Genomic DNA, 23,785 nt, shown 5'->3' on the forward strand with positions numbered 1-23,785 from the left:
GGCAAAATACTGATATCCTATGCTGGCTGTACATATCCACAGCTAAGGGTAATGCAAAGGCAGCAATTCAAAGGTACATTATATGCAAATGTTATTTAGATTTTATCTGCTGAGTAATGGCTGGGAAGCTATGCTTTTTCTTAATATCAGTCATTTTATAATGAATGTACATGTGTATTAATAAGCACTGTAATCATAATTGCAAATCATTTGAGGAATTATTTTGTTAATTTCTATTATTATGTGGCATTTTTGTTCCAACATCAAAGTGTCAGAGTAATGCATGTGCTGATAAATAAAATGAAATCACTTTATGTTTATGTGATAATACTGCCATTGTGCTAGAATTGTGTTTCTATGAACATTAATGTTAAATATTGCAACAAGTTACATTTACATGTTTTTTGCAATTCACGGTGCTCATCAGAAGTCAGTGGAAGAAGAAAAGAAGGAATATGTTGAGAAAGCTGGGGATTTACTGAAATGGGTGTCAAACCTCAGCAAGACACTCAGCAAAGAAGAAGGAGAACAGGCTGAAAAGACAGATTTGCCTAAGCAGCAGGTACACAGATGTTGTTTGGCAAAATACCACTTCCTCTTTTTAGCTTTCGGTGTTGATTAAAATGACAAAATATTCCATAAATACTTTTTTTTTCTCCAAGTCACCATCCACATTTTACTGAAGATGTAATTTCACATTTGATTGCGAGTGGAGGGTTGGGTAAATGAACATCAATGTTTAGGGACACAAACATGTTACTCAGGAAGAAGTACGAGCTGCTTTTTACAGGCCTGGCACGTGACGTATTCTGACACTGCAAAATGTCAGTTTAGAGAAACTGGACCATGCAAACCATAACTCGGCCTTTGTAGAGGGACAGTGCATCCTGGCAGGATGGCACTTTGTAGGTCTGCCCCTTGTCCTGAAATAGGTCAGTGAATAAGTCTGGTAACTTCTACCCTGGCAGCAGGAAGGAGAGAGTTGGTAGAAGGCACCTGAGGCCCCAGTTTATTTTTATTTGCTTTTAAAAAGATATTTTGAGGGATCCTCTTATGGATAGTCAAAACTGCTGTCTTCGGGACTACAGCAGGTGTTGACTGAGCCCTCTTTATTATCACATTAGTCCACAGGCTGCTGGAGTGGCCTTTGTATTTAACAGGTACATTGTCATTGTGTACAGACCATAAATTTCCATCTGTGAAGTTTCCTATCATCTCTAACAGCTCCTCTGCTAGGCTTGTCCCATAAAATAGTTTAGTGACACCTGAAAAAGATTTCGGGAGGTGAAGGTCTACCTGCACACTGAGCAGCAGAGAGATGGAGCAGTATCTTTTCCATATCCCTCAGTACAGGGCTGGGTGTATGGTCATGCAAACATGATTTTGGCCCTCCTGGCAGCCTGTTCCTGCATTTTTTATTTTGGTCATGCATGCTGGTGCCACTTAGAGCCGCTGGAGCAGCGTGTGCATAAATCAAGCGTGCTGTCAGGCAGGTCAGCAGTCCTGATGGCCACTGGTCCCAGCGCGCTGCTTGTTCATAGAGGGCCAGTGCTAGTTTTGTTACTGAGTTTGTCCCTATATCTACAGGAGGAAGTAAGCTTGTATTGATTTGAGCATATTGATTGATAAATCACTAATAGTTAGGATAAGGATTTGCAAAAACAGTCAGCATTGGTCTTTTTCTGCCGTTGTTAATGATACCAGTGCAAACCTTTGTCAGCGTTGAGCCAGCACTCAACTCCTTAGACCATCTCAGCTTACCACAGCAGCTACGGCTGGCATCTTCCCCATCCAGCCGAAGCCCTCAGCAGGTAACCTGCGAGTTAGCCACCTTGGCCTCCTCCAGCCTGTGGGAGATGGACATTTCCGAGGGTGTTTCCTTCCCTTGTGAAATGGCCCGGCAAGGTAGCATCACCTTCCAGAGGTGCCTGATTGTGCGTCTCCACTGACTAGCACAGGTGCCTTGATAAGTTTTGTAGAAACATACAGACTAGTGATTTGGTAGCCAATGTTAGCTGAAATACATTTCACAGAGTGGTTCGGGGTGCTGTGGGGTGGAGCAGTGGAGCAGGTAGAGAAGCAGGTGCCAGTCGTGAAGGGGCACACACAGCAACCACAGCGATGCCGGTTCCCTGAGGAAAGTGGAGCTCATGACCCCATCTGGTACCTCAGCCCGCTCACTTTGCCTTCTTGTGTAGTGCATGCAGCGCTTGCTGTCTTGATTTCTGTCCAGGCAGCACAAAGTGGTGGGATTGTGGCTGGCTGGCGGCAATTGCAAAGGGAGGCTCTGTTTGAGACCGCGCTCAGGCCCTTTGACGTGATGCACGCAGGGGCAGAATTGGTTGTGTCCAGACCCAGGTGAATGCAAAGCCCAAGCACTTGCTAGAGTTCTCTTGGATTTTATTTATCCAAAATACGTGCTTTTCTTTGAAGAGACTGCAGACAATTTCTCAGAAAAGTTAAAAGATTAAATTCTCACAAGTTCCTCTGCCAGAACAAGTGCTTTAGTGGGGATGACACAGAAATGATAGCAGGGAGAATATTAATAAGTGATTCATTTTTTCTAAGTGTCTGATACTGCATATTTCTCTGTCACTCAATTTCATGAAGGTTTGTGGCCTTCTGGTAAGTTTTTTAAATTGTTATCTCTCATGTTGGTGAGCAGCTTCTTGCAATGACTATTGTACGCTTATCTTTATAAAGCTGCTTTAAACTGTGCCAACTATAATAAGTGGTTTTAAATGATTCGTTAATTTTAGAACAACATTTTAAAATAAATTCTCTTTGTCTCACACAATAGTTTTCTAATACAAACAGCTTATTTATCCAAATGACAGCACAATGACTTATCCATATATAAATGATAAATGATACAATTCCATAGTATGTAATATCGCTCTAAGAATAGCTGGTATTTAAAGAAAAAAAATCAAGTTTTTATACTATTGAGTTTAGTCCCAGATAGAAATACTATGTTTGTTTGTTTTTCTTCACATATGTATGTGCATAGTTAAGTCTTGAACACAGGTTATTTATTTTTCAGATTTCCCTGGATGAAATGTCAACCAAGAAAGAACAAATAGCTGAAGCTCTGCAGACTACTCAGTCATTTTTAGCTAAGCACAGTGACAAGTATGCCATTTTATAATTTTTAAATAATGTAAATTAATTGAATCAGTACATACTGTTTGCTTAAAAAGAAATCATATCCTCATCTCATAGTTCCAATCACATTTCACATACAAATATGTCAGTTTTTTTCTTTAAATTTATAAGTTTATGTTCCCATTTGGGGAAGCTTTATGCAGTTTTATTTCAAGAATTTGGCTAGGTTTATATGCCTCTGGCCAGCTTAAAAAACATTAGACAGTAATTTTCATTTGAAGTCAATTAACAAATTAGGAGTAAATTAGTAGTTGAACTGTATGTCACAAGTTTGTTTCATCTGTGTCTGAAATCAGGCTGTTTAAGATATTAAATTACTGAGATATCGCATAACTCCTTGCTGGCTATGTCACCTGTCTTGACTGATAATCAGTAGACAAAGGCATATGCAAATGTTAAATGCTTTAGTGATAATTCAACATAAATTCTAGATGACTGTAGCTTCTTTTCCTGAATGACTGCAAGTAGATTGTACCTTTCTTGAACATCCTTGTAATGAGGCTATATTTTTTTCAGACTACTTTTACCAATTTTCTCCCGCTTTTTTTAGTAAAGGTAAGCAGATCACTCCCTACAGGTTACAGATTACTCAAAGATATCTCCTTTTTCCGTTTTTCTCTTTTTTTTTTTTTTTTTTTTTTCTTAATAGAATGACAGATGAAGAGAGAAATGAAATGGAAAAGCAAGTCAGATCCCTTCAGGAGAGCTACAGTTTGTTATCCAATGAAGCTTTGAAGCAGCTACAGGAAGCACAGTATCTGGGTGATGAAAAGATGGAAGAAAAGGTAACAAGATTGAAACATACATTTCAGTCTCTTGAGATTTACTGCATGGTTTTGGAACTACACCTGATCAGTAAAGGAAGACGCTGCAATTAATAGTGTGTAAAGGAATTTGAGTTATAATTGACTGAAGGGTTTGTGTATTTATTATGGAACTCTGTGTGTGACCTTACCTGCACATATGAATGTGCTGCTCATCAGGGTTTTTTTGTGAAGAGTCTTAATTATGTGTGCCTTGCATGAAGAAAGATAAACAAATCATTCATCTCTTAACTCGTCTCTTAAAAGCCATTCTTTGACTGCTAGATAAGTCTGTTTCCGCTGCAAAAATGACATCATAAAATAACATGTTAATCTCTCCCATATATCACTCAGAAATGTCCTAGAACAGATCTACTTGCAGTTTTTCTTAACATTTATCTGGATGTGAAAATGGGAGCACATAACGTGATTAGCTCTGAGACACTACAAATACATTTGTTAATGGATCTTAATCTTAAATATGGAATTCTCAAAAATTTCATTGCAAATGAGTGTTCTCATGTACACGTAGAGGCAGTGTCTGTGCAATTAGTTGAAATAATGTTGCCAAACTGACTTCATGCTTTCCATGCAAACTAAATGCAATATTTGGTGCTAGAGTATCTGATTCCATGTTGTTGAGTGTATATACAGAAGTGCTGTATGCTGTAAACATGAATAGCATGGTTGTTTTGAATCGCATACTGTTTCCGAATATTCTAACCTTTCACAGACATTTAGAGCATGAAAATTTGCCTTTCAGGTATATGTTCTATTTACTCACTCTGCAATCATTTCTTCTTCTGTCTTTCACTAACCCTATTTATGTATGCAAAGCATAGGTTTTCAATTCACAGATGCATGTTGATTTTAAATCTTTTATCACAACGTGTGCTGTTGAATGATTGACATAGATCACTTGCGCATTTGAGCTGCTAACATTCACAGCATTCCTTCAGGCCTGGTAAGTACATGTTTTTATGCTTATTATGCATTCAAAATCAAAAGAAAATTTAAAATATACAGTCTGAAAATAGTGATAGCTTTTCTTTTATATTCCTTTTTAGGTGAATAAAGTCATTGCTGGTGTCATTGACCAAACGACTGGAGAAGTCCTTTCAGTCTTTCAGTCTATTTTAAAAGGTTTTATTGACTATGACACTGGAATTAGATTGCTTGAGAATCAGCTGATCCTTTCTGGAATCATTTCTCCAGAATTAGGAGTATGTTATGATTTGGAAGAAGCTAAAGCTCATGCCTTAATTGATGAGCAGACTCTGTTACAGTTGCAGGAATTAAGTAATGCAAAGAAGCTTATTTCAGAATCATCATTATCAAATCTTCCAGTTGTATCAGCTTTAGAACAAAGTCTAATTTCAGAACCTTTGGCTATTAAAATTCTTGAGAATCAGCTTTCAAGTGGGCACTTGATTTTGCCATCTACTGGAGAAAACCTGACTTTGCAGAATGCTTTCCAGAGAAACCTGATTTCTCCAACATTATATACAAAGCTTCTAGAAAGACAAGACACATGTAAAGATCTCATAGACCCTAACTGTGCTGAGAAGATTTCCCTTGAACAGATAGTTCATAGAAGCGTAATACATGAAGAAACTGGCTTAAGACTCCTACCTGTGAAACCACAAGAAAAAGGTAGAATCACACTGAAATGTGGAAGGAAGGTAACTATTTTGAGGGCAGCCCATGAAGGACTCGTCGATCGGGAAACAATGTTTAGGCTGCTGGGTGCTCAGCTAATGTCTGGAGGTATAATTGACCCTGACTCAGGGAAGCGAATGACTGTGGAAGAGGCCGTGAGACAAGGGATGATAGATCAGGACACTGCTTGTGGGATCCTCACACATCAGGTTCAGACTGGTGGAATTCTTTGTCCAAATTCAGGAAAACGCTTGACTGTTGATGAAGCTGTTCAATGCAACTTGATATCATCTACCAGTGCACTGCTGGTGTTAGAAGCACAGAGAGGCTTTGTTGGACTAATTTGGCCTCACACTGGTGAAATATTCCCCATATCAACTTCTTTGCACCAAGAGATGATAACAAATGAGTTGGCATTCAAAATACTAAATGATAGACAGAAGATAGCTGCGCTTTACATTCCAGAAACTTGTGAAGTAGTCAGTCTAGATAAGGCTGCACAATCAGGAATGATAGACATCAATACTGTATCTGTTTTGACCAATGTGACCTTACCAGATAAAATGCCCAATGTAGGAGAATTAGAGTCCCCTTGTAAAAATGCTGCAAAATGGTTATCGATGTATGAACTCCTGCCATCTGCATTTCATGACTGTGAGGAAGAACATGAAGATTCTGGCACAGAAGGCCCTGTATGTCATAATTTAGATCAAGCTAAGAAATTATTCATATCTTATCTGATGGTGAACAGTTATATGGATGCAAACACTGGAGGAAGACTTCTATTATATGATGGACAACTGCAAGAAGCCATCAATATGTTGCTGGAAGGTGATGGTGCTGCGTACGATGCCAATGTGTCAGAAATGGAGTTCAATAAGAAATACGTAAGCTTGAAAGGAATTAACCTAAAGTCAGCTGGCAGTGTCCACTTTAATAAAGTCACAGGCAGTGGTCAGGGTGATCTTTCAGGTGCTGAGAATACTTCTAATAACAGGAAATTAAATCAGTTTGAAGATTTGGGGAATTACATATCTTTACAGGGAGCAGATCTCCATGTGTGTAGACCAGATATTTGCAATGCTGTTGGTACTGAACAATCAGAATATCCACGTGAGATGTTGCTAAGTAACCCTACAGAACCTAGAAATGTAGTAAGTAGCACTCAAAATTCCGTGAACAGAAATGCACTCAGAGGTCTTCTGGAGGTTTCTGAGTGGACAGAACAGTGTAAGCATAACAGTCAGAAGGCGAATTCAGGAAATGTTGAAGGACGTCTTCCAAATGACTCAAATCTGAATTTTATTTCAGAAAAAGAGATAGAAGAGATTCATATGGCAGACAGTTTGGGTACTGAAAACAGGAATGATAAAACCTTACAGAACACCTTGAGCGTAAATGATTTGTCAGATAATGAAACCTGGAGAGAGCTGGAAAGGTGCACAAAATACGAGCCTCACATATTGCAAGCTGACAATAGCAGAATGATACTGGATAACAGCAAGAAAGATGATTTTCAGAGAAGTCTTGGTTCATCCATCAGTGCAGATACTGAATATAGACTTCCAGAAGAATTGGTTAGTCAACGTGGTGACACACTACAGTTTGAAGATAGTGAATATAGTGAGCAACCTCTATGGGATTACACTGACGTACACAACAGGCCATCCCTAGAGGAATATCTTTATGTACATGGCAGGCCGTTCTTGGAAGATTGTATTGATTTGCAGAGTAAGCTGTGTCTAGAAGACAATGGAGATATGCACTGCAGGCCTTTGTTGGATCGCGATACTGTTATAGATGATGGACCACCTGTGAGGGACTGTAACGGCACAGCACAAAGGCTAACAGTAGAAGAAAGCAATCTTACGTTCAAAAAGTTACTGCTGTGTGACAGTAGTTCTGACTCATCAGTAGAAGGGAGTGACGCCATCCCACAGTTTGAAAGTAACTGCTTGCAGCATGAATGTGGTGAGGTAGCCTCTGAAGATGACAGCTCTCAGTTTGATGATGATGACAATGATGCCTATGAAACACCTCAGGCTGATGATGATGGCAGTGATGTCTATGATACTCCACAAGTTGATGATGATGATGATGATTCCTATGACACTCCTCAAGGTGATGATTGTTTTGATACCTTGCAGCTGGGGGATGATGATACACCAGTGCCAGAATTGTCTGGAACATCAGTTGCATTAGGTTTTCTAGAGGAGAGAGGTGGTCTAATAACCCTGAGAGAAGAGACCAGCTCTTTTCAAGAATTTGCAACTAATGCTGGAGAGAGTGTCCATGTAAATCTGACAGGGCTACCTGAGAGCATAAATACAGCTTCTGCTGAAACTATGGAAAGAAACCCTGAGGAAGAAGAGGAAAGAACAGGGAGCTTTGGAGAGAAGGAGCAAAAATTACCAGTTACTCTGGAGAGTGAAGGAGGAAAGGAGGGAGGCCTTAGTTCTTCATGGAAGATGTACGAAGCAGAAGTACAAGACAGAAAGGAGGAAGATGAAGTGAAAGTGGAAGGTGACTCCTGTGAGGATGAATCTGAGGGTACACAGGAGGAGGAAGATGATGAGGAGGATTATGATAATTATGATGACTCTGATACTGATTCTGACAGTGGTGAAGAAATGGATATTTTTTATTCACATCATCAATGTATAAACAAAGGTGACCAGCTGTTAATTTCCTTAGGAGACATAGAAAATAGCAATGAAAATAATCAGAATATTGATGACTGTTGCTATTCTTTAGGCCACAAGACAGGATATACTTTGCGATTCCAGTCTAACCATGAAAATGGAGAGCTATCGTCAGGAAAATGTGAATCTGCGTCAGATGTTTCTGAGGAAAGATGTGTTGGTCTTACATGTACAAGTGAAGAAGACAGACTGCAGGAAACAGAAGATGTATATGGGACTTGTGTCAAAAGTACACACAGGTCACAAGATAATACTGAGCCTGTACAGTCTGAAAATACCTTTGACACTAAATGGACATCCTGTAAGAGTGAAGAAAATAATAAAGAACAGCTTAAGGTTCCAAGTTCTCAGCTTCTTGATGATACTGTGACATCTGATGTTAGTGTAACAGCCTTCCTAATTACAAAGCAAGCTACTGATGATGATGAAAGTACTCAGACAAATTTGCTTCTCTCGGAATGCTTTATTGATAGCATGAATAAAAATAATAATACCACGCCAATGTTACATTCAAATTATAGGCAAAGACAGAGAGAAGCAGGATTTGCAGAGGAAAAAGTATTGAATAATATGGCTGGTATGGAACAATTAAAGGAAAGTTCATCCCAAATAGACAATAAATTCCTTATGGATATGCCTTATTTGGGTGATGGTGATAGTTCATTTAGTGACCAAGTACATCCAGTCACCAGTTGGAAGCATGATCAAATAGGAAGCAGTTTTGAAATTCTTACAGAAAACAAAAATAGAGTAAATGTTATGGAGGAATGTGATTTCATGGGGCTAAGTAAAAGTCCCATTCAGATGGAAAGCCTTGGGGAAATATTTGATGCAGCAGTAATTAAAGCTGATAGAGAAACTCCTATTTCAAGTAAAGAAAAAGTAAATGTAGATCAAGCTTTGCTTGACATTGGAGGTGGTGCGAAGTCAGATGAATTTAAGAGAGATTTTAACATTTCCACTGCTTTAAAACAATATACAACAGACATAAAAGAAGGTGGCCGTTCAGAATTGGGTGAAACTGAATCCTGTTACTCTGAGAATAGGGAAAAAGGGAAAAAGAGTATACAGAATGCAAAGGATTCTCTGCTAAATACAGAAGAAATGCATTCAAGTGAATTTAACACTTATTCTTTCCCCCCAACTGATACAGTGAAACCAAAGGAAATTAGCATAACTAAAGAAACAGGGAGAGTTACCTGTCAAAATACTGAAAATGTTCTTAAAAATGTTTCAGAAAACAAAAGCAGCAATGGTAGTGAATTTTCCCCAATAAAAGCAGATGCTTTAGGAGGTATTGAGGACGCCAAAGAATCGGGGGATGGGAATGAAGTGCTATCTTCTGGGAGTCATACCGATACCACTGATGTTTCTTCTGCAATTCTGAGCAGCATAGGGGCTGACTTGAATTCTGGTGGCCAGAAAGAACATGAGATGCTGAAAAACAAAAAGGGAGAAAATATCATGGCCAGAGAGACTTCTTCCCTTGGAAATGGTTTCAAAAAACAAATGTCCATGCAGTCGTTGCAAAAGGAAGTGGGACCCTGCAAAGATTTTCAAGTAAAGGAAGGTATTTCACAATCACCAGAAGTGTCTGACACGCTAATGGAAGACTTAAAGAATGTACTACAAAGGAAATTGAAAATGGAACATGTTTACTGCAAGCAGGAGGGTGAACCCCTAAGTTACTCTGATACCAAAATTTTAATGCAAAATTTACTTACAATGGTTAGAAGCACCCAGCTTGGGAGTGACAAGTCTAGTGGGTCAAATCTCAAGCAAATAAGAAATGCTGTTAGAGCTGCATTAATGGTTACCACACCACGTACAGAGCCGAAGGACAGTGATGCTCTTTCATCGCTTTGGCCTGATTGCAGAAGTCCCGATCTTCTTCGTGATATTCTGAAGCAGGAATCCTACAAGCAAAAGATGGCTGATCCAGATGAAAGGAAGAGTGAAACAGAAGTGAAAGGTCCTGTTCCAAAACTTAGTACTTCTGAACTTCTGGAGATTTTTCAAATCTCACCTGGAGATGAAAGTACAAGCAAGTTAGAGGAGCTGTTAAGTGGTTTGCTTTCAAGCTCACAGGTTGCTGGTATCATCACAGAACATGAGGGTAAAGGCAAAGTAGATGGGCTTTGTACTCTTTTCTCAACAGAACAATCGGGGGTTGGATCAGAAATTGCTAAAGAGAAAACGTTGGCAAATGATGCAGCTGTTGCTTGGAAAAGTGAGCAGGAGCATGGGAAGACAGACAGCCTGTCCAAAGACTTTACTGAGCCCATTTTCCAAACAAAAGAAGCAGTCCTGGAAGACACCCCCACTAGCACGGTACGTAGCTAACAGCTGGTATGTGCTACATGTCCTGTGTTAAAAGAATTGAATGAATGCTTTGGAGTGTTAGAAAGAATAATTACTGAAAAAGTGGTTGAAAAATTAAATGATAAATTTAAAATAAATTATAATTAAAGCAATGACTTTCATTGCTTATTTTCAAGTCTGTCAGTTTGGAAAACCTTTTTGTACTGTTAAAAATCATTTTCAGGTTAATGGAATACAGCAATGTTTAAAGTTAACAGAGAAAATGCAAGGACATTTGACAGTGCTTCAAGATATGAAAAGCCACCTAGATAACCAACAGCCTATTAGTAACAACCTGGAAATACTAAAAGATGAACTGGAACAGCTAGAGGTAAGTAAAGTGTTCTTTATGCTTGAACTTCAGTGATGGGTGCTAGGAAAAGCCCTTAAATTAAAAAAAAAAAAAAAAAAAAAAAAAAAAGAGAGTTCAAATATAAATAAAGTATTTCAGATTTACATCTTTCTTGCTCAGTAACTTAATGCATTTTATGTATATTCTCTTTGTAGTCATTTGAATCAGGACTGGCTACCTTTACAATTATCCTAAAAAAGGACATGAAGTTGACAGAAGAGTTTTTCAAGTTTTGTAACAGGGATATTCCTGAAGAGAAACTTAAAGAGCTAAAGATAAGCTATGACTATTTGCAGGAAGCATTTTCGGTGGTCTGTGATGCGTCTTCAAAACGAGCAAAACAAATAGTCTGTGCTCTTGACTCAGAAATGGTATGTTTTTATCAGTGTATGTTTTTACCTTGGTTTTCTTCAAGGTAATTTGACTAAAAAGAAGGAATTTGGTTTTGCTTTGTTCTGTTTTGTCTTAATATAAAAATACATGTATGGTTCTATTTAATATGATAGAAAATGTGACTAGATGCCAGGGGCGTAACTAAATATACAACTTTCCTTTCTAGTCTAAGCTTGCAGTGTTACACCAGCAACTCCTAAGCAAACTGCAGAGATTTTCAGACTGGATCACAGAATACAGTAAAATTGTGAATGACTTCACAGTGGATACTAATGATATAGAAGAGATGAAGAAAAGTTTAGAGCTGTTTAAAGTAAGTATCCTTTATGGCAGGTGTCAGTGCTTCTGACAGATGTTGCTACTTATTATGAATTATTAGCTAGATTTTGTATACCTGCTTATTAACCTCTATCGCTTAGACAGACAGCTAGAACTAATTACTTAAGAACATAACTACTTGATAATCCAGTAAAACAATCTTGTTGATTTGCTTTTTCTCTTGAAAAAAATATTGATAGAGTTTGGCTTACTGAGAAAGCTATTGGTTCTGCTTACATTTGTTGCAATAAACCTGAACCTTTTTGGAAATCTAATTTATAATACAAATATTTCAGTGATTAAAATTGGATCTTTATGCAAAAGGTCCAGAATCTGTACTGAAGTTTAATTACCTTCAGAATCAATTATATGTGAGAACAGAAGATGGGGAAAGACAAAAAGCCTCTTCATTGCACACTCCATGAAATGAGTCATGAAAAACAAATCAGATCAAATTTTTAGGAAAGTTCATACCCTTCTGTATGTATGAATGATAAAAATGACATTATTTTACTGTGCTTTAATAGGTTTCCAGTATGCATGGTAATGTCATAGGGGCTGCACAGTGCATAACTATGGGCAGAATTTGCCACACTGCTGGAAATGGGGGTTCTCACTGGGAACTTAAGAATAGAAATGCTTTCAAGTAAATATTTTAACACTTCTGACTCTTCAGGCCTAGAAGCTGGAAACATTAAACCTAATCTGCCATAAATCTTCCAGAGTTGAAGGTCAGCCAGTTTTCAGATCCATGAGAGAGCAAGGAAATATAGAGATGTTCAAGGTCATCTCATTTATTACTTGGACATGGACTGTCCTAGAGGCAAACCATGCACAAATTCAAATGTCGTATCTGAATGTGTCAGAATGATTCTGACACAGAGTTTTGATTTGCTGTGGCTGAACTGTCTCCCAAAAGCATTTTGGAACAGGGGCTAAGAGGGTAGCGATACTTGTGTTTTATTTGTACCAAATTTGTCTTCATTGCTAGTCATTTCCTTCTCTTTTACAGAACAGTGCTGCAGAGCTCAGCTGTAAAAAAATGCAACTGGAGTCCACTGCATTTGATGTTCAGTTCTTCATTTCTGAACATGCTCAAGATCTTTCTCCTAATCAGAGCAAACAGCTGCTGAGGCTCTTAAATACCACCCAGAAATCTTTTCAGGAAGTACAGGAAGCATTAATATCTCAAGTGGAAAGTTCAGAGACTCAGTTACAGGCAGCACAAGAGCTGGGTGATCAGAAGGTTTGCCTTTCTGTGTAAATGTGTGCCGAGTGTTTCTGTCTATGGATGAGGAGTTTTAATACCAGCATGCAGTATTAAGTATATTACTATCTTCTCATGTTTTTACTACAGATACATTCATAGTTCTACAAAGATGGTATTGATCACGTTTGGTGAATTGCCATTTTTGTCTTTCCTTGGTACAGTCACAGAAACAGCATATTAGATTATGGACAGATGCAGTTTTGTGCATTAGGATCTGTACAGCCTGAAGTGACCAGGTCTGCTCTTTCTAGCAATGAGAGAAGTTTACTTGAGGTTTCTCACAAGTGTTGTTTGTTTAGTAGCTATATCGGTAATTAAATGAAGCAGTGAACTCTTCTGGCTGCAGCTGTATTGATCAGTGAATTTACTACCACACCATTGCTAATCACTTCTGTCTTGCTGAAGATTTTCTTTTCTTTTCATTTGCCAGGTTGTCCGCTTCTGTGACCTTTTTTCTAGGTCTTTATAGTCAAAGAACCAGATTTGTTTAAATCCCTGCTACTATGGTTTGTTTTGACTGAGACAGGTTAGAGGGACAAACATATGAGTAAATCAGCTATGATATTTGCAATTGTAGCCATGGCCACTGGGAAAGCTATGAGTCAAGTTGGGACAGTTACCTTTTCAGCTGGCAGGGCTGCAGTTGGCAAGCATAAGCAGCCTTTGTAGAGCCAAAGGAGGCTAATAAGATGCTGCAGTGTAACTGCATTTCTTCTTCTCTCACAGAAGCACTGTTAAGACTCAGAATCACCACCTCAGCCCCAAGTTTATGTGTAATGAAAGGTCTTTTAGCATTCTGAAGACTTGGTATTATTTTGCTATTCTAAGAATGTATCTTTCCACCATACTTTGTGAAAGAAACGTAAAATTGAGTAAAGGAAAGGTATAGGTAATTTCTCTAGGACTTAGTAACAATAATGAGCTTGCATGTTTTGTTCTTTTTTACTGCTTAAAAAGTCAACATTTTCTACTCAGGTAACATGCATACCAACAAGAGCTAACTCAGGATCACAACTAACCTCTGTTTTGATATCCTTTTTTCAGAATTAATAGTGTTTATCACAGGTTTCAAGCAGATAAGAGACTGGATTTTCACTCCTGTCGTTTGGAGATGTCATCTTTCACATATGCATGGCCAGACTTCTATTGGGCAATTCCATCAAACATGGTCTCTTTTACTTACAACATATTTGAGGTCTACCCATAACTTCTCTATGTTCATCTTGCTCTTTGTACCACTGCTATCATGTTTACAGCATACTTTTAAAATGATCGCTTTGCAATATTGATGTTCAAAGGTAATTCCTATTAGAGTGTCTGTTAGTTCCTGAAGTGAGGATGGTTTTGTTTTATTGTTCAATTGTACTTGGCTCTAATATAGGATGTGGCTGAACGGCAGCAGGAATGCAAAGAGAAACTCCAGGAAATCTGTGATTTGCTTACACAGACTGAAAATCGACTCATCGGACAGCAAGAGTCTCTTGTTATTGGAGACAGCAAGGCTGAGCTAGAACAATACCAGACCAAACAGGAGGTACGTACAATTCTAGTCAGATAAGTTAAAGAAGACGTGAGCACAGAGGAGAGTGACTAGACTCTTTTGTTGACTAACAAGACTTGTCATGTGAAAGGAGAGTAAAATAGATTTGTTTGACCTACCAAAAGTAAAGGCTTAATGGCGTGCATTTAAACTGCTGCCCATGAATGCACTGCAGTACGTGGCAGTGGGAAAAACCTTTCAAACTAGGAGACACTAGAATAGCGAATATGTAGTAGACATTTCAAGAAGCACTCGTGGAGCGGGCATGAAATTTGTTCTATATTAGCTTAAGATTGTTTGTGTCAAATGTGATAAAGTCACGCTTGTTTATTATGCTAAAATAATTTAACCAGCTTTTTAACTGGCATCAGGGAGCACTTATTCCTCTTCACAGTATTTTGAAGAATTTTGCTGCAAGCCATTTTCTTGTCTGACGGTTTCCATTGCCTCACTCTTGTTTTGGTTTAAATTCTGTTTTTTTCAGTGTTGCTTGCAATCTCCTTGGTGTCCTTGTGTAACAGAGGCCTTTCAGCTTTTACTCTGTCCTGACTAATACTAATTGAGTTTATGATAGTTAAAGGTCTGAAGGACTTGGTACTCTTCTTTTTCCTCCTTCTCCTAGTAGTAGTTTGCTATACTGTAGACCTCCATATCAGGTTTAGTAATCTAGAAAGGCAGAAATTTCCTTATTCATCTTGCCTTGCTTTACTTATCTTGGAAGTAACACATCTAGTTTGTTGAAGTTCTCCTTACAGTCAGTGGAGAGATACAGACACTCCGGGGGTACCTCTTCATATGGCTTACCTGTCTTAAGAAATTGTGACCTAAATGGGGTACCCATGGGAGTGAAGAACTGATATAGCATTTTCTTCTTTTTTTTCCATCAGCTGTTTGTGACTGCCTAGCAGACTAGTTGTTATTTGCTGACTGATTTCTTGTAGACACTATTGTAGAAGTGAGTCTCAGGAGGGGAATAGGGGCTTAAAAAAGGTATTTCATAGATCAAGTCAGAGCTTTCATCCTCAGCAAGCTGTTTGAAAGAGAGCACACAGATCTTTATCAGAGAATCCTGTTTTGATATAGTGTCCCCAGGAAAATCATTCTAACATACTTGCTGAAGTGTTAGAATAAGCTGCAGTTTTACCTGCCAAACTATATTCTATAATTGCTGCAAAATCTGTAGTCTAGAATGAGAATCAAATATTTTATCCTGCAGCTTCAAGAGTGTTATACTGCATATAAAGGAAAAAAAACTTCATTGTTTCAGTAATTGGGTGAATGTATTCAACAGCATAATTATTGTTGTAATTAAAGCTCCCCGCAGATAACTGGGAGGCAGATTTTTTTATCTGACTCTATCATAGGACTAGGCAAACTGCTTTGGATAAACTAAAACTAAATATCTGTCTTCTATGAAATTTAATGGACTTAAACATGCTTTGGAGATTGAAATATTATGATCAATTACAATTAAAGAAAAACATTCTTACGGCCTTTTTGGCCTGAACAAAACCAAGAAATATGGGAATACTTCCACCTGGGAAAGATGACTACAATTTTCTAGCTTTTATTCAGTCCCCTTATTTTCCGCAGCTTTCTGTTAGAATAGTAATGGAACAGAATTTGTCAGGAGACTGACCTTACTAACTACAGAGTAGCAGATTTACTTTATCTCTTGATATCTAAAAAAATAAGATTCATTTTCTTCTGTGTACATGGAAATACAATATTTGAGCTGATAAACAAAAAAAAAATAGTGGCCTCAGCCTGAATAGGAGTGTAAGCCAACAGACTTGCAATTTTTTTTAAAAAAAAGGCAGATTGGGCTACAGCAGCAATGTCAGATATTGAATTGATTTATTTTTTTTTAAATAATCCTATCTGCAATTCAGTAATGTATCATGCGCTCTCCCAAGTTACAAAAGACTAGTGTGGTGCTTACCCCTAGGTCAGAGAGAGTTCCAGTAAAGTTAATTGGAAAGATCTGGTGAATAATTTACTTACTCCTATTTGCTTTCTTTTTTCTCAAAAGGAGATACAAAAAGACATGAGAATGAGTGCCCAAACACTGGCAGAGATTGTGAAAAATACTGAAAACTTCTTGAAAGAGAATGGAGAAAAGTTGTCACAAGAAGACAAGACTATACTTGAACAGAAGTTGAATGAAGCTAAGACAAAGTGTTTGGTCCTTAGCCAGAAGGCAGAAGAGTCCAAAAAAGAACTGGATAGAGCTATGACAACAGCAATTAAGCAGGAAACAGAAAAGGTTTTTAGGCAACCATTTCATACCTTTATTCAAACTTTTTCATGTTTTATGGGGTTAGTCTTGCAACTTACTACTTAGTGGTGGGTTGACCCTGGCTGGACGCCAGGTGCCCACCAAAACCATTCTATCACTCCCCTCATCAGCTGGACAGGGGAGAGAAAATATAACGAAAGGGTCGTGGGTCAAGATAAGGGCAGGGTGAGATTACTCAGCAATTACCATCACCGGCAAAACAGACTTCACTTGGGGAAATTAGTTTAATTTTTTACCAATCCAATCAGAGTAGGATAATGAGAGGTAAAACCAAATCTTAAAAACTCCTTCCCCTCACCCCTCCCTCCTGGCTTAACTCCACTCCTGGTTTTCTGTACCTCGCAGGGGGACGGGGAATGGGGGTTGGGGTCTGTTCCTCACACCTTGTCTCTGCCGCTCCTTCCTCCTCAGGGGGAGGACTCCGCACTCTTCCCCTGCTCCACTATAGGGTCCCTCCCACAGGAGACAGTTCTTCACAAACTTCTCCAATGTGAGTCCCTCCCACAGGCTGCAGTTCTTCACAAACTGCTCCAGTGTGGGTCCCCTCCAGGGGCTGCAGTCCTTCAGGCACAGCCTGCTCCAGCGTGGGTCCCCCACGGGGTCACAAGTCCTGCCAGGAGCATGCTCCAGCGTGGGCTCCTCTCTCCACGGGGCCACAGGTCCTGCCAGGAGCCTGCTCCAGCACAGGCTTCCCACGGGGTCACAGCCTCCTTTGGGCATCCCCCTGCTCCAGCATGGGATGCTCCCCAGGCTGCAGGTGGAGATCTGCTCCCCCGTGGACCTCCCTGGTCTGCAGGGGGACAGCCTGCCTCACCAGGGTCTTTCCCACGGTCTGCAGGGGAATCTCTGCTCCGGCGCCTGGAGCATCTTCTCCCCCTCCTCCTTCACTGACCTGGGGGTCCGCAGGGTTGTTTCTCTCACATATCCTCACTTTTCTCTCTGGCTGCCGTCGAGCAGGTTTTTTTCCGCTTCTTAAATCTGTTCTCCCAGAGGTGTTCCCATCATCACTGATGGGCTCGGCCTTGGCCAGCGGCGGGTCCGTCTTAGAGCCAACTGGTATTGGCTCTGTTGGACATGGGGGAAACTTCTAGCAGCTTCTCACAGAAGCCACCCCTGTAACACCCCAGTACCAAAACCTTGCCACGCAAACCCAATACGTATTGATACACTTGAGAGAGATTAAAATCATATTTCATTTGTGTGACTAATAACCTGTTTTCGGGTTTCTTTTCTTTATAAAATAGCAACTTATATGTCAATCAAAAATTTTGTTTACTGTTAATGTATTTTAAATGGTCTGTTTGCATATGCTATTTTGTAGTGCTTAAAGACAATTTCTAAACTGACACTGTGAAATTTCAATGTAGGTTGCAGCCATAGAACAGCTGGAAGAAAGTAAAAATACAATAGAAAATCTCTTGGATTGGTTATCAAATGTGGATAAAGAAGCGGAGCACAGCCGGAAATTTAAGCAGGCGATAGAACAGAATGGAACACACTTTGAAGAGGGAGATCTGAAGGCTTTGGAAGGAGATGAGGATGATGTCAATGGTAATCTGCTGGAAATTCAGCAAGACATTGAAACTCAGGTGGATGGGCTAGTAAAAAGCACAGAAGATAATCTGAACCAGCAGTATCAGAAAGTCAAGGTACTGTTAACTAGGTTTATTCAACATTTAGGTGCCAAGTGTATCAGTTCTCATTCAACATGAGGGAATTCAATCTCATCCTTTGTGTCATAGACTTTGGAACAGGCATTGGGAAGTAAGTGGTACACAGTGGTAGGAATTGCAGTAGTTAGAATGTATTGCAAATTTGTCACTTTTTTGCTGTCACTATGGTTGTTGCCTGCAAAATAAGAAAAAGGACATATTGTACAAGGTAAATGTTAAGAATCCTGATGGTGAGTCTATTCTTAATTTTTATCGTGAGAAACTAATGCAGGTAAGTAAACTGCAAAAAGCAGCAACATAAATTCATACACTTTATGTGACTTTTTCAAAAATCTTTGTAATAGCCAAATGATTCAGCCCCGTGCAATTCCCTGTGAACACTGATTACCAATAGCTGCAAATAATAGTTTGCTGAAATCACAATCTTCATTCCCTATAACTTAACACATGGGCAAAGCACTGCTTGAAGGCTTCAGAAGGATGAGTTACGTAAAACTACAGCGCAGCATTTTAAAAATACATTTTCCAGATAAGATAATTGGAAGCATTTAAAATAATAAGAACTCAGTTTTATGGCTTGTCTTGACTTAGAGTTGACCAACCAAGAACATTTAAGTGTGGTTTGATGGACATGTTGATGAAAATTATTATGCTGATAGCCGATACCATTTCCTTATTAAAAAACCCCTAAGAAAATCAGATTGTTTGTTTTTGTGAACATGATGGTTTTACTTCCACTTTTTTGACAGTTCTTTTCTGCACTTAATGCCTACAGGATAGTTGTCTACTGTACTCATGGAAGAAAAGCATAGCAGTCTATTTTACATAGCTATTTTACATGGGAGTAGAAGACCTTCAAGAATGGAGGTTTTTTTCAAAGAATATGTTTGAAGGATAGGGGGTTTTGGCATACAGTTCTGTTTCCTGTGACTTAACTATTTTTTTATGAGATTCAAACAATTTACATGCATAGAATGTGTCTCGATTTTTAATGTCAGAAGGACCTATTTTATGACCAAGTATATTTGATAAGAAGCACTGCTCTTGAAATTGAAAAATGAAATTTAAAAAATTGGATAATAATGTTTGTTCACTCAATGTAAGAAGAAAGTATCTCTATGCTTTTTAATATTTGATGCTTTCACTCCTTTTGGTCTGTTTGTCTGAAATGGTAGCTACAATATATGTACCAGGAAATGGAACCATTTTGGTCTGGAAAGTTGACTCCCTTTGAATGCTTTATTTGATAAATCCTATTTTCAGTCAGGGAATTAGGAAAATTTTGATTACACTAAGCATGCTAGCCTAAATGTTAATTAATATGCAAATAATTTTTATTAGGAAAAAATTAAAGAGATTGATAATGTCTAGTTTTACTATACAGAGGTGTCTTTTAGAAGTACATGGGGAAGTGTTTGTGTGATGAATATACCCTAGTATTTCCAAGTTCCAGTGATATTTGAAGACTCATTTGGTTGTGGCCTGCATATCTGGCTAAAATTACCATTGGACGTTTCATAAAATTTTGAAACTGCATAGAAGTATGATGACCAGGAGTCATGCTGTCACTTAAATTACTAACAGAATGTTTTTTAAATAAATAATACAAAAATTAGAAAAGCTTTTTATCATTTTGATGGACTTTATTTTACTCATTGTTTCTAAGGAACCATCTGAGAAGGTGCTGGTCATAATTTATTCTTTTTTTTTCTTGTAGGCTCAACATGAGAAAATTATTTCACAGCAGCAGGCGGTCATAATAGCAACACAGTCTGCTCAGGCACTGCTTGAGAAACAAGGACACTACCTTTCCCCTGAAGAAAAAGACAAGATGCAAAGGAACATGAAAGAGCTGAAGGCTCAGTATGAGACTGCTTTAGCTGAGTCAGAACGGAAAATGAAATTAACTCATTCTCTAAGAGAAGAACTTGAGAAATTTGAGGCAGATTATAGTGAATTTGAAACCTGGCTGCAGCAAGCAGAACAAGAACTTGATAATTTGGAGGCAGGTGCTTCTGACTTCAGTGGTGTTATGGTCAAACTGAAAAGGCAAAAGAGTTTTTCAGAAGATGTTATATCTCATAAAGGTGATTTACGGTATATTACAATTTCTGGCCAAAGAGTTTTAGATGCTGCGAGGTCATGTAGCAAAAGAGATGGTGTGAAGGTTGACAAAGATGGTGTCGATACTTCAGCTACATATGCTGAAGTACAAAATAAACTGGATAGTGCTTCAGATCGTTTCAAATCTCTCTATACTAAGGTAAGTTTTTACTTATACTGAGTAGGTAAGACTATGATAATTGATTTGGTAGTTTGTATAAAAAGGGGTTAGCTGATGAAACAAATACTGTGGGAAGTTGCAAATTCTTTGTTTCTTAAAGTTAGATAACAGAACAAGATGCTTTTCTAGAAGATCTGCTTTAGTTAAGTGCCAGACTATTTAAGATCTGTATGGATGAAATTTTCTACCTTGTGTTATAAAGGAGAAGTAAGACCAGATTTCTTCATTGTTCTTTCCAGCCTTAAAAAAAACTCTTTGAGTTTATGACAGTACAGGATGTCTGAGTAACATTTTGGGGTGGAAAGAACTTCTAATACTTTTAGATGGATAACATTTCTTTATGTTCCTTGCATTATTTCCCACACCTGCTTATTTACTTGGCTTCCTACTAATGAAATGAATATAGAAAGAGTGAGCCTATGCCAAAATTAACATTGAAAATTTCAATTTTATTCGTATCCTGAAATAGTTTGTCCCAATGGGACCTTTGCTGTCAGCACTAAGAATGCAAGGACGCAATGATTTGAGGATAGCAATTCTTTTCCACTACTCTGCCAAATAAAAATTTTATCCTTAACAATCTGAGATCAGTGTCTAACTAATGGGCAATTAGCAGTGCAAAACCCTCCATGTACCTTAGAGAGGGAAGATAATCCAGTTCTCTGTGCCAGGTTCACTTCTGCAATCTGACTGGTAGAACTAGACAAACATCACCAACGGGTCTTGCATGCCAACTTTCCAGCTGTTTTCAAAAAAACAGTAAAGTGGTGTTCAATATTGATAATATTCTGGAATTGTAAACTTTTGAGGTAATTATTAATTGAACCATGTAAGAGACAGTTATTGTCAGTATCCTTTGCCTATGCCTTTTCATAATTTTCTAAGATCATCGGTTCAGACTCCTTAGTAGAGCTTCAGTGTCCCCTGATACAGTGTTGGTCTGCAGCAGTTGCCATCTTTGGGAATTTTCATCTCTTTAACGTTTTCTTGCTCAGAAATGTAAATTCTGTAAAGACATGGATTTGATTACTTGATTACAAAAACAGTGTAAAGCCTGTTCTCTCAGTTTGTGAAGAAGGCTCTCCACTTACAGAAGCTCATTTCATTTTCCAGCTTAACTTGTATGAACAGTGAAGCTAAAAGCTTGTATTAACAGGTTAGATTTCCTCCAGTTGATTTATTGGATTAGTTTGAGTGTGAATGCAAAGATTTCATCAGAAACTTTTCAGAGAGCTTAGTTCTATGCACATAAAAATCCTATGCCAGCAGCTTGATTTGTGGTCTCAGATTTGTCAGCTTGCCAGTTCAATCCTTTCCATATATATATATTTAGCACAGACATAATAGACATGCTCTAAATATTTGACCATAAATATGCAGAGCAAAGTAGACTTTTCTTATTAAATCAAGTCTTGAAAGATCTTCCCCAATTTCTAAGTGAGATTTTCCAAGTTATAAATGGGTTTGTAGTAACCTTTTTGCCTTTTGTAAAAGCTTCTTGCTTTTAATAAATATTTGTATTGCCTTCATTTTTTTAATATATTTATTCACACACACACGAGACTTCATACGCTTACATGTTGAAGGTATCTTAATATGTCTGTTCTTAGTTAACTGCTTATGTAAATGAGTGCATTCTATGTTTGCCCACTGGATGGAGCCCAAGTACCATGTGTAAATACTACAATACAGCGTATGGAAGGTTCAGAATATAAATATTTACAGTAACTCTTTATAAATATTATTACTTGATACAATCAAGTAATTGATTTTGTTTGTGAAATCATCTCCAAAAAGTCTGGAAGAGTTCCACTGACCTTTTTATGTGACAATGCACTGTATACATTTGGGGGCATGATAACATATAAGACTTAATAGGATCTTTGGTCAGATGACATTCTTAAGTGACCAAACCAAAGCATATGTGCAATACAAAGCCATATCACTTTGGATTCACTGTGCAGATAAGGTATTTATGAAAGCAATACTCTGCTGTCTGTATTTTTATGAACATACACATATCTTCTGATTTTTTGGAAAATTTCTTGCTTCCGCTGGCTACATTTTTGGTGTCAGAGTGCTGATAAAGAATCTTTACGTTGATGGATCAAAAGTATTCCTAAACCTTTTCCTATTCTAGTACAATGGGTTAGATTCCAGTTTCCCACCTGCATCAGTGAATTGATCCTAAATCACGCTTGAGGAGCACAGACTGGGAAGACCTGCATAGCCTGTCCAGCTGTCATGCCTTAGTTCAGAAATGAGTTAGACAGTAGAATGATATCAGGAAAAAAATCATGCAGTACTTCAGGAAGGAAAGTATGACCTTGAGATTGGTATGAAATGCAGCACACAGTTTAATGCCTGGGTATTTTCTTGTTTGTTTTCTACTCTTTCAGTGTAGCATCCTTGGAAATAACCTTAAAGACTTGGTGGATAAATACCAGCATTATGAAGATGCCTCATCTGGACTTCTTTCAGGTCTCCAGGCTTCTGAAATAGCTGTGAACAAACAACTATCAGAGCCAATCGCAGTGGATCCCAAAAATCTCCAGAGACAACTAGAAGAAACCAAGGTGAAAGGTTTAAAAAGCAGAATTACTTTTGTCCTAAAAGGAAGTACTTTTTTTGTCTGAAAACCAGGATAACAATATAATCCAAGTGGCTGCAGGCCAAATTCTTGCCTTGCACGTGGGCATGCAACTTTAATAGTTCTGAAATTCAGCTATCCAGAGTGTTACCTGCAAAGCACTAGAGTGAAAAAGAATGGGGGACCAAGATGCCATTAGCAGTGGTGAAAGCACGATGGGTTTCATAGCACTTAGCAAATGATAGGGTGAAATCTAGAAAGTTTTTGAACTAAGAAAGGATTTAGCGATTATGGTTTGCTATCAGAGGAGGGCTTTGGACTAAGCTCCTGACAGAGACCATTTGATGTTTGTTGTCTGTGACTCTTGTTTTTTTCT

The 23,785-nt window shown here is 38.3% G+C and overlaps 1 protein-coding gene across 17 annotated transcripts in view; it reads left to right on the plus strand.

The window, feature by feature from the left end:
* DST (dystonin) overlaps positions 1-23,785 on the plus strand; it is a 309,801-nt gene that overhangs the window by 190,070 nt on the left and 95,946 nt on the right. For all 17 annotated transcript variants that reach the window (XM_049819450.1, XM_049819456.1, XM_049819454.1 and 14 more), the window contains 8 exons: positions 428-562; positions 3,044-3,132; positions 3,815-3,950; positions 14,405-14,557; positions 16,596-16,829; positions 18,230-18,511; positions 20,253-20,798; positions 23,219-23,395. In XM_049819450.1, the coding sequence (XP_049675407.1) occupies positions 428-562; positions 3,044-3,132; positions 3,815-3,950; positions 14,405-14,557; positions 16,596-16,829; positions 18,230-18,511; positions 20,253-20,798; positions 23,219-23,395 (1,752 nt within the window). The remainder of the gene's footprint in view (positions 1-427; positions 563-3,043; positions 3,133-3,814; positions 3,951-14,404; positions 14,558-16,595; positions 16,830-18,229; positions 18,512-20,252; positions 20,799-23,218; positions 23,396-23,785) is intronic.

This window comes from Accipiter gentilis, chromosome 16, assembly GCF_929443795.1.
Source record: "Accipiter gentilis chromosome 16, bAccGen1.1, whole genome shotgun sequence".
Taxonomy (NCBI): domain Eukaryota; kingdom Metazoa; phylum Chordata; class Aves; order Accipitriformes; family Accipitridae; genus Astur; species Astur gentilis.